The sequence below is a fragment of the Neolamprologus brichardi genome, chromosome 7 (genome assembly GCF_056152115.1).
Source record: "Neolamprologus brichardi isolate AB-2024 chromosome 7, ASM5615211v1, whole genome shotgun sequence".
Taxonomy (NCBI): domain Eukaryota; kingdom Metazoa; phylum Chordata; class Actinopteri; order Cichliformes; family Cichlidae; genus Neolamprologus; species Neolamprologus brichardi.
The window spans coordinates 65,001,537-65,013,561 of record NC_142110.1 but is presented as its reverse complement, the minus strand read 5'-3'; the positions used below and the strand labels follow the sequence as shown (position 1 = coordinate 65,013,561).

The following is a 12,025-nucleotide window of genomic DNA, read 5'->3' as shown; positions in this document are numbered from 1 at the left end:
CATAAGACATGAAATAAGGCATGAAACACAAAGGGTGAGGGGAAACTAATAGGAGTCTAATAACCAAATGAACTTCGCTAATCTAATGAACTTAAACATAAACAACATCCAAATAAACTAAAACTTAAAACGCTGGGTCAACAGACCCAGGAACATGACACCAAGGATATTAGGCACGCACACTGTAGCAGTCAGGGGTCAAACCACCAAATTGCCTATCGGGTACCTTCTGAGCTGGTTCCCATTATCTGATAACATTTGAAATTGGTAAATTAGATGAACAAAGGCTGCAGCTCAGGAGCAAGAGCAGACTGACTAGTCATTTTAAGATTGGTGCTTTAACTCATCCATCAGAGTATGAGTGTGTGGCTGTTAGGTTAAACCTGCTTAGTCATAGAAAAATGTAGTAAGGAAGCACTTTGAGTTCTCAGAGTAGAAAAAAGTATTTAAGTACCTCTCCAAACTTTTTCTAGTCTAATGATTTGAGACAAACTCAAATTCATTGTGTCATTTTAACCTTCCATTAAGAGCTTTTGTTGCCCTCCAACTTGGACTCTGCAAACCCATCATATGAGCATTGTGCACTTTATAAAAGCATCATGCACACTGATAATCTCCTGCTGACACATTTCATGAAAGAGATGCTTCATGAATTCAGAGAAGGAAAAAAAGCTCAGCCAGCAAGTAAAAGGTAATCCTATTTTTCCTCTTTTTTTTCCTTCTAAACCTGACCTCCATCAGTGTATGTACCTGTGGGTCATGCTAACTTCATACCTTCAGTATCAGGGTAGAAAGTGCAAGCTCTGCGCTGCTTTCCAAAAAAATGTTTTTGCATAAATCATTTTTCATTCTCACTTAAAGTAAACATGGAAATGAACCACCTGAACCTTTTCTCACTCCTTGCTCACATAATGATGCTTAATCAGGACATGTAGGTGTTCTATTACAATGCACTGGGCGCTCTTTTACTGGCAGTTTTCACCAGGTTAGTCTGATAGGATTTAACACCTGACCTGGACCATAAGCACAAGCAGAAGCACTCTGCTGGTGTGTTAACTGTAGTCAAGGACTTTATCATGGAAACCAAGAACAGTGGAGATATTAGATGTTTGCCTTTTAAAATGTTTTAATCTTGTGGAAGTTTGTATTTTATTTTTCCCTAAATCTAAGTATCTAAGTAGTCTCCGTGTCTAAGCCACATTATTTAATGCCTCAAACTAACCAAAAAGACAGAAAGGCCTCACAGTCAAAAATAAGCAGCATCCAATCTTTTTGTGGTCATATGATGACTTTTGTTCTAAGTGGTATATTGGTGTGTGTGTGTGTGTGTGTGTGTGTGTGTGTGTCTGTTAAGAGATATATTCTAAAACACTTCTTCAGTAGAGAGTCAGAGAAGAGAAACACATAGAATTTCTTGCTAGCAAGGGCAGCTCTCAGAACTCACACCCCAAGAGTGAGTCTCAGAGACTAAGCACTGAGGACTGCCCTCGTCTTTTATTTATACACTTCAGTGAGCGTTTATTCCATACATTGAAATGTGGAGGTGTACGTGTGTGTGTGTGTGTCCCCATAAATGACTTCCCTAAAACTGCTGGTCTGGAAGGTCCAACAGTTCATTTAAACAAAAGGCACTTAGACTAAAACAGATATAACTACGTTAATCCTACCGTAAAACAATAAAACAAGGTACGACCTTTCCCATGCTCCTAGGATGTGGGGGTGAATGCCAGAACACCCTGGAATGTACACAACGTTGTTACAGACCTCCTAGGATGAGACATTCTTTCAATATGCGACCAACTATATACTTCTAAACACAAATGATTACATGCAGTATTCTACCATATACAAACTTATATCATTAAAAGATTATACTGACTACTAAGTACAATTTTCCATTGACAGTGTCTAAAAATCAAACATGAAAATGACTGGCTGTGAGAATTACCTTTTTTCTCTATTAGGCACCTCCATCAAGGGATGCTTACACAGCATTTTCATCCACACATTGGGCGACCGTGGCTCAGGGGGTTGGGAAGCGCATCTGTAACCGGAAGGTCGCCAGTTCGATCCCTTCGATCTCTGTCCTGTTGTGTCCTTGGGCAAGACACTTTACCCTACCACCTACTGGTGTTGGCCAGAGGGGCCGATGGCGCGATATGGCAGCCTCGCTTCTGTCAGTCTGCCCCAGGGCAGCTGTGGCTACAACTGTAGCTGCCTCCACCAGTGTATGAATGTGAGAGTGAATGAATAGTGGAATTGTAAAGCGCTTTGCGTGCCTTAAAAAGCGCTATCTAAATCCAATCCATTATTACACAAGCTATATTCTTTAAAAACTCTGCAGCTAAACTGGACGACTGGACAGACTGCTCAGCTGTCCCATAGTCAAATTGAAAACGGTTACAATAGAAGTCATTTTCTGCATCCTATTTGCTAATGTAAACACATCAGTGTGAATGAATGGATGTGCTAAGTAGTCCATTCTGAAAATATGTGATGATGCTAGCTAAAAGACCGAGCCATCGACTGATACTACAAGGCTGAGGGAGAACGAGGGGGAGGGAAGGAGAGAAATGCAGGCTGAAACTACTTGTGCACGTCTCCACTTTAATGCATTGTAATGTGTCTTTAAACAGGTACTCTGCTGGATCCCAGTGGCCTTTATGATGAAGATGTCAGTTCACCGGAAAGTTTACAAAAGTGAGTCTCATCCCCTGAAAAATCGAATTACCTCTCCTTATATTCGCATGTCCATCATAAATCACAGCGGTCTAGCTTCTGCTCCCAAGTCTTACGAGTGTACCCATAATATATGTGTACCAAAACATATCTGAGATTTAAAGCTCTGAAATTACCACTGACCCAGTGCTCATGTTTGCAATTTGCTGTAATTACTATAATTTCTTGGGAAACCATGTGTTTCAATGAAGCATCGTCATGACATCACCAGGCAGGCCACGAGGTCAAGATAAGCCCTAATCTCAGCAGATTTAGATGATGGGAGTGCAAACCCACACTTGATCGTTGCTCAGCTGATACCCTGCGAACCATGTCCACCCCAACTGCTCGTTATCATGCAGCGTCTGACATATTTATCTTCAGTGCCTGCTCTGGAGTCTCGTTAATACTCTCTTCACTTTCCACGTATGCACACAGAAGTCTATAGAGGTTGGAGAACAGAGCCAATATCCCAAAATATAAATGACTGTAGACTGAAATAATAATCTTTTTGGTTATAGTGGTCTTGACAGAATTCTAATTAACTATATGCATTTGGATACAACACAGCATCTAAACTTCAGTATGTTGTGTGTTGTTTTCAGACTTATGGAGAACGAAGAGGGAAGGAAGGAGTACCTGGTGTTTCCTCCCAGTAAAAGCCAGTGTCCCGCCAGCAGTCAGAAGGGAAGGAAAATCCCGCTGAAGGGCAACGGACGCCGTATTGACTACATCCTTTACAGCGACGAGGGCCTCCAACAGGACTGGAAACTGGTACGGTTTTGCTGTCTTGCTGGATGACGCTCTCAATACTCAGTCTCATATTTTTATTGTCAGTTTGTGTAAAAAATGTGTTACATGTACTTCACTCGGCTGTCTTCTCTTTACTCCTCACAACAAACCATAAAACTTTGATCCAGAAGCCACATTCTTGTCCATGATAACAGCTACAAACGTCAGGTTGAAGATGTTGGACCTGGTTTCCTGATTGTTTCTGACCATCCGAACGTCACCTCAGCCAACTGTGACACTTTTTTAGACCTTAGAAAACTGGCAACACCTCTTAATCACCTGTCCTTTTATTTGTGTTTGAACTAATTAGCTTGCAATATGCTTAGTAATTTACAAAGCCTCAAAGTATTTATTTATTTTTAATCTTAAAGATATATGCTGTTTACTCAGTCAGCCTCAGAAAAACAACATTCATACAATTAAGTCCAATATTATACTAAGAAATGTATTCCCATGATGAGTGTGAACTTTTGACCGGACATCTAAGTGCTTTTAAGAGGTCCTCTAATTCGCTCCATTGACCATAATCAGTTTAAATTTTAATTACGTTGTTTGAATGCAGTCATAGAGTAGATGGCTATATTGAAAGCATTATTTAAATGAGGTCATGCTAGCGGTCAAGTCATAATTGAAACGTTATTAAAAACATGCCATTTTTATTGTATTCTGAAGGGATTACTTCAACCACAAATTCGCAGTAATAACAACATATTACAAGCAGATAAATATATGATTTTAATTTTCTGCCTTTCATTTGTTTTATGAGTCTTTATGGAAGTCCAGACTTCCATAATTCCAGACTAGAGATGGCAAATCATTGTTCAACGATGGTGTCAATGCAAAGTGTTGTCAATTAGTGAGTTTCTGAAATGTGAACTTTTGTGCTCACAGCTGCCCATTTATTTATGTCATATAGATAAGACTACAAGAAATTCCTTTGAATCACGCGTGTACAAGCGCTTTCAGACAGTTCAGGCTCACAGACGTAAACCCCGCAGCTAACACTGACATGAAGTGACGTCATCCTTTCCTATATTCAAACTCCAACAGCTCATTTGGGTGCTCTACCATTCAGCACTGCTTTGAGCTAACCGATGTTAGCTAGCTAAGCAGTGCTAACCTACTGTAGCCAATACTTTGTTTTAAGCTAATCAGCTACATGCTAATGTTAACCAGCTACCCAAAACCTTTCACTCTGCTGTCTAGGGCAGCGGTCCCCAACCCCCAGGCCATGGACCGCTTAGTTGTGTCTTATTTTGAAAGAAATATTTACGCATTACCATAGCGACCAGAGAGCATTAAGGGACAGAGAGGACGATGTTACTCTCAGTGTTGTTGGTGCATTTCAGGAGGACGCTGCTAATAAAGTTACACAATTATACAGTGAATTCGTGTTTATTGTTATATTTACAAAACACCACAGTTTCTGTCTTGGTCGTATCATTTTAGTTTGTTGTATTTATCAGCGACACCTTAAATGCCGGTCCGTGAAAATATTGTCTGACATTAAACTGGTCTGTGGCGCAGAAAAGGTTTGGGAACGCTGCGCTAGGGAAACCAAGTCCATTCATTCTACGATTTTCTTAAGCGCTTATCCAAGGTGGAGTCACAGGAGGTGGGGGTGTTACTTGTATTCCGATTACTTTTTTCAAGTAACGAGTAAAGTAAGGGATTACTATTGCAAAAACAGTAATTAGATTACCGTTACTTTCCTGTAGGAACGCTGTGTTACTGCGTTACTAAAACTGTGATTTTTTTGCGAGAATGTCTCATGACAGTGACGTAAGCGAGTGCGACGTTCGTGACGACAGCTGTGTGCAGATCAACAGTGGATCATATATCGAGTGCAGAGAGAGTATGAGCGTGCAGCGTTTAAAGCGTGGAAGTACTGACCTCACTTTGGGTTTGATTCCATAAAAAGTGACAAAAACATTAGTGTCCGTTGTGCGTGAGAAGAAAACTTCTTTTTACAGCAAAAAACCCCCTAAACTTCCAAACAAGCACTGAGTGCGCTATGACGTAATGGGAAACTCACAGAGAAACTCGCGGATTCTTCCACTGACCGCTGCACACCTGCACCAGGGTAAACCTCCGCCTACCCCACACCTGCTTTACAGGTGAAAATAGAGCAAAAGGACCGCTGAGTCTTTGACTTTATTTATTTTCTGCTGTGTTTTACTTGCATCTATTTGAAAGACTGAGTGTAAACACACAAAAACTATTTTATTTTATGTGCTGCAATGTGTAGAAAATAGGTTTAAATGTTAAACTAATGTCTTCCAGTCAGAGAATGTTGCATATAATTACATTTCTGCTTGATGCATAAAGTTAAAAGATTAAAACTAATAAAACAAGTTTTAAAAAGAGACTTTTCCATTTGATTACATTTTGTATGATGGATTATGCAGAAAAAGTAGAATTGGGCTGAAAGATCTATCACTTTATCACCTATTCAGGTTGTAAATCGTGTTTTTAAAAAGTAACTAAGTAATTAATTACTTTTGAAAAATAAGTAATCAGTAAAGTAACGGGATTACTTTTTTGGGGAAGTAATCAGTAATTAGTTACTGATTACTTTTTCCAAGTAACTTGACCAACACTGGTCATGAGACAAGAGGTGGGGTATCTCCTGGAGAGGTCGCCAGTGGAAGTCCTTTCTGATTGTGTTCTTTAGCTTGCAAACATGTTCTTTCTGCACACACACACACACACAGGCCAGTCTTTCACTTTTATTCAAATTTACCAATACAGAACTACAAAGGTGTTCCCAGATTTCAGTGTCGTCACATTTAGTTACATGGAAAAGAAATAAAGGGGAAAGAAACGGTACCCTTCACAGATCACCATTTGAACATGCAGATATCGTAGGGACTGTGTACCCCGGGTGCTTTTTGTATCCTCAAAGTATTGTATTTCTAATATAATTTTACAACTTCCATAATCTTGAGCAACACTTTTCCCTGCAGGAATCAATAAAGTTTTGATTATACGAGGAGCTGAGAATAACAATGTGACGCCTTACACGGCACACAGACTCAGCACACAGTGCACGTTTTCACAGCAGACATTCAGATTTATCACAGCACGAGAAGGACAGGTGTGATTAATAACACTAAGAGCAACCCTTCCATTAAGTGGACAAAAGCGAAACCTTCCTTAGGTAATGCAGCGTTCATTCAGTTTCACTGGCATGTCAAAAGGGTTTATCGCTCACTGAAAAAAGGCAGCACGTTTTAAATCGTTGTTCCTACTGCGTTGGATGTGTGAAAGCATCTCCAAATATTACATGCTTAAAACACCAACACAAAAGAGTTTGGTAACAGGGGGCACAGAATTGTGGCATTTTCTTGTCAGCAGGGAGGTGATATGTTTAATTCTCCTCTGATTAATTTCCTAGCAACAAAGCTAAAAACCTCATTTTCCCGAGCCGTGTGAAGCAGGGCTGGCTGCCAGTGAAATTATGTCACACCACGGGAGAATGTTTGACTAAAATCTGGAGAGGTGAACAATGAAACACAGCAAAAACAAAAAAAGTAGGGATGAGGGCAGGGCTGTCTGTGTGAGGGACTGGAGAGGATTGGAAAACCAAATCATACTATTTACACCTCTCTCCTTTCTTTCCATCTCTCTGTCTGACTCTTTCTATCAGCTCTCTGAAGGCAGCCGCCTGACGCCACCTTCTGTCAAAGTACAGTTACTGTAACATCATTTCCCTTAAGTGGAGCTGATCAAGCATGTCGCTAACCTGCCGTCACTTGAAGGGTCTCATTTATTTACGTTTACCTTCATCTTGTGTTGTTTCTCTTCATCTCTTCATGTTACTTTAAATTATTTCTTGAAGAACATACTTGGATAAAAATGTTTCCGCTCTTAGGTTTAAATTGTCCTGCAATAATTATTTAGTGGAGACACAACTAGCGGAAGGAGATTAGTGGATTACCTTAATGAAGACAATTAAGTTTTAAATGAGTCGATATATCAAAGTATGACCTAATTTACATACTAAATATTGCTTATAAGTAGTTTCAGTGAATGGGAGGGTTTATTTGTGGAGATGTTGATATATATTTTTAACCACTTCTTAAATCAGGAAACATAGTCAGCAGCCAAGAAAAATACTTTTTTCCCCTTTCATGTGTTGTAATAAAATCTTCCAGAAATCAGCTTCTCCATTGTATATGAGTAATATGCCTTTAGAGCATGATCAAAAGGTCATTTTGAAGAAGTAGCCTTCAGAGGAATGTGTTGCAAAAGTCCGAGCATTTCTATTTAATTGGGGAAAATACTAGAAGTAATATTAGGAAGATGGACACCAAAAAAAGAAAAAAGAATTTTATATATTTTGTAAAATGTTTCGTTTTTTTGCCATAAAAATGTAAACTAACATACAAATCCATACTAAAAGAATGTTTCATTTTGAAACGTAAGTTTCCTGTCAATTAGATTGTAGAAAGTACTATTAAAAAAATTCATAAATTGTCACATCTCATCTTAAAACGGCACTATTGATAAAACATATCAACATTATTAAATTAACTCCTTTTGATTGTCATGACAAAGGTTTTAGTAGTACTTGCAGCTACGTTAGCAGTCGTTGTCTGTGGAAAGTACCTTCTATTGACATTACAGTCCACATACTTTTGGTCAGAGTTGTTTATCATGGTTTTGGACAAGTCCCCAGAGTTCCAGTGACATGTAGTGACAGCATCAGGCAGGAAGGCCCTTCCTGCTCCAACATGACAATGTCACCATTCATAAAGCTGATTTTATTTTATTTTTTCAGGAGAGGGAGCACCTCATATTCAAAAAGCACCAAGCAGCTATGATGAATCTAGATGGCCTCTTTCTGTAAAATGTATAAATAAAAATGTGGGATATTTTGGACTCTTATGGTTAATGAATTAACCGCATCAGAGAGGAACAAATGTTCTGATAGCAAATTGAAAAGCAGCAGCAGAGAGCTGCCTCATTAGCTTGTGTTAAAGTAATTTCTCTTTTAACATCTAACTAAAGATTTCAGTGATTACACTAATGCTTGCTTTATACTGGAGGATGTTGGTTTTGGTAATATTGTAGGCTGCCTGAAGATGTCATGTGCAGTGGTGCTTCCTCTTATCTAAAGCAAGGCTGTAAGACACTGATTCCCAACACTCCTAACTATCACTCCTAAACGGAAAAGCTTTTAACAGAAAACCAGCAATGCCAAAGTTTATGCACGTGACTTTATTTGAAACGTCTTTTACTTTCCAAACCAAACCCGCCCTCACGTTGAAAGTTGCTGCAGAATTAACTGCAAGCTTTGTGAAGCCTTCGTGATCTGACGATGCTCTCTTCTACTCTTCATCCTGCAGGAAATCGAGGAGTTCAGCTTCGTCACCCAGCTGGCCGGCCTCACCGACCACCTGTCTGTGGCCATGCGCTTGGCTGTTTCCACTGGGGAAGAGGAGCCTTAGACTCATCACCTGAGCTTTTTATTTAAATACTGCCATGGAGAAGAGCAGACAGCCAGGATGAGAAGAAGATGTTACAGATATGGAGGTGCTCGAGGAAAGATTGATGGGGCAGCAAATAGATGGATGAATGAACGAAGGAGGATTAATGAAGGTAGAGAAGAGGACCACCTGAGGGGAGAGAGACTCTGAGAGACTCTGATAAGCAGGGGGATTCAGTTTAGGAAACCAGAAAGATTTTCATCTTCCTGGGTAAATCACCCACTCAGTCACACACATTAAATACAGCACCACCCACAAGAGATCGACTTCTCGACTGTTGAGTATCGCCTGGCCTCTCCTCCAACGCTCCCTGTGGAACTGAGTCCAAAGGGTTTTATTTTCAGTGAATGGTTTCATGTAGCCAATAAACACACTCCTTTTATCAGATCTGTTTTAGCCGTAGTGTTAGTAGGATTTCTTTTTTTAATTATAATTATTGTTATTATTATTCTACCTTCAGGGACAGAAGGGACAAACACATTATTGGAGAGAAGCGTACAGCTACAGACTGGCCTTTACACTGACCGTCTGTGTCTTTGTGTCGTGTTCCTTGCTGAAAGGCTCTTGGTCAGTTATTCACCTTACTGCTCTCACAGTCAGTCCCAGGAACCTCAACAAGTGTCTTTTCTTTTCTAAAAAAAACAACAAGTCTTTCTAAAAGGATGAAATCAATGTACAATTTCTATTGTGGCCGCACCAATTTTTATAAGGAGTTGAAATGCCTGTTTAATATTATATGGTATGTTTCTATAAAGAGGTGTTGTTTAAAGGGACATGAAACTGGAGAGAAAACGTTGTCGGTTGAATGCGACGCGACGCTACAGCATGTTTGGTGAAACCATTGGTGAAGCTTTGCTGATGCATGATGGGAAATGGTGTTAGTTTACAACATTCATATAAAGGCTTGACACATACTTATACGTGTCTGAATGCCTCAAGGGGCATTTTGGCTCTCAGACACATACCTGTGTGGCATTTGTGCATGCTAATGCTAATAACACACGTACAGAGGATTTACCGAATGCAGGCACACAGCTACACACATGACATAAGGAGGGCTTTCAGTGGATGTAACAAACCCTCTGGCAGCCAAATTGGACCTCTTCACGTGTCCGACACGAAACACGGCGATCTTTTTGAGAGACTAGTTATTGTCAACTTGTTAGCAAACAAACGGTAGTAGCTGGTTGGCAAACCATCACTTTATTGTGAGCGCATCTGTTTGGTTCACTCGGTAAATTCCAGCATGAAGCCCAGTTATTAGCACAGCAAGTTGTCCAGTGGATTATTACGTTGACAGCCATATTGCGACGCAACTGCAAAACCTCATTGTTCTGTAACATATTAAACACCTACAGGCTGTGCAATATGCCACGTAAACTCAATATAAAGTTCAAAACAGTCCCAAAGATTAGCACAGACCAGGAAGACACAGAATTCAGATTTTATTGCATCAAACGCTTCTTTTTTTCACTTTTTTCACAAATACCTTTAAATAACAGAAACTATCCTTGGTTTTGTTACAATGTATCCAATATTTTCAAAAAGCAGGACATGTTCTGGTTTGTTGTTGTTGTTGTTGTTTGTTTTTATTGCAGCACAAATTCCTGGGAATGATTTGCCAGTAAATGTTCAATAATTACCTGGATTTCATTTTTCTTTTTAAAAGTGTCGAAGTGAAAAAACAAAACGTAACTGAAGGTTTGTTCAGACTGGAAGCCCATGTGAGACTTTTTCTCTTTAATGAAAAAACAAAAAATCCCAAGTTGTTTGTGCAAATTCAGTCAAATTCCCACCGACTGCTTTGCCTTCAGCCTAAATGCACCTTCAGATTTCTGCTGTACTGTGTTACAATGTGGAGAAACTGGCTGGACAATTTTGAAATACTAAATCATTATAAAGCCATTACACCAACTCTCTGTGTGTAACAGAGCCAAACAGACCATGGTATCAAACAGGAGCTGGAACTCTGAGAAGTGTTTAGAGACATGTGCTTACTCAAACTGTCCTTAAATACCCCCAGACATGTAGCTGTGGTGCTGTGAACTCAGAGTGCTGTGGGCGAGTGACCTTGTTACCCTGAACTTTAAGAAACGAGGAAGCAGTTTTTAAACTATCAGTATTCTTAAGTGAGATGCTGCCAAATTAAACAGTTCTGCTTGGAAAACTACAACTGTCATTCATACAGCAAATACCTTGAATATAAAATAGGCAAACATTAGCCATCACAAGCTAATGGTCATATCAATTAGGGATGCAACGATACCAATTTTTACAAACCGATACGATACCGATACTTGGATCTGAGTACTTGCCGATACAGAGTACAAAAACCGATACTTCTACCTCACACACACACACAAATGCAATGAATTGGAAGACAGGTGTTATTTTATTCTCTGCCGATAATAAATAATATCTTAATAAAAATGACCACAAAAAAATTTCAAGTGAAAAATAAGCACTTCTGTTAAATTATTGCAGAGTCTCCACATTGTAATTTAACAAAATATCACTGAACTATTGGCACTGTCTCGAGCTTTCAGAATAATAAATAAACTCTTCTGTTTATTTATTATATTTCATATCGCAGCTCGAGTATGCTGAGAAGACGGTGCAATCCTATGTTTTCCATGACTGGCATTGGCTGGTCATCCAGAGCGATAAAATGAGTCAGAGCCTCTGTTATTTTAACTGCCCGTGGATTTTCTCTTGACATTTTTCATCGCTTTTCCAAAACCTGAGTTAAAGTTGGCTGTTCCGGTCCACACTGCTGACATTTTGTTTAGCCTAGCTACAGCAGCCTCCAGTTTCTCTTTTTTATCTGGAGCTGCCAGTCTCACTCGCCTAACCCTGTGCCTGTTTAGGGCAGGATGTCCCCCTACTGGCCAATCTAAAAAACTACAACAGAAATGACAAGCCACCCTCTGATTAATGAAATAAGTTGGTATCGGTTCATGGTATCGGTTAACTTTTACACACACACATTTTACAGTATTGGCCCCGATACCAGTATCGGTATC

The 12,025-nt window shown here is 39.6% G+C and overlaps 1 protein-coding gene across 2 annotated transcripts in view; it reads left to right on the top strand.

Annotated features, from left to right (window-relative positions):
• The window catches only part of smpd3 (sphingomyelin phosphodiesterase 3), a 108,999-nt gene extending 97,657 nt beyond the window's left edge, over positions 1–11,342 (top strand). For both annotated transcript variants that reach the window (XM_006805363.2, XM_087844142.1), the window contains 3 exons: positions 2,637–2,700; positions 3,324–3,492; positions 8,862–11,342. In XM_006805363.2, coding sequence (XP_006805426.1) covers positions 2,637–2,700; positions 3,324–3,492; positions 8,862–8,963 — 335 coding nt within the window. In that variant the 3' untranslated portion in view covers positions 8,964–11,342. The remainder of the gene's footprint in view (positions 1–2,636; positions 2,701–3,323; positions 3,493–8,861) is intronic.
• Positions 11,343–12,025: the final 683 nt, after the last annotated feature.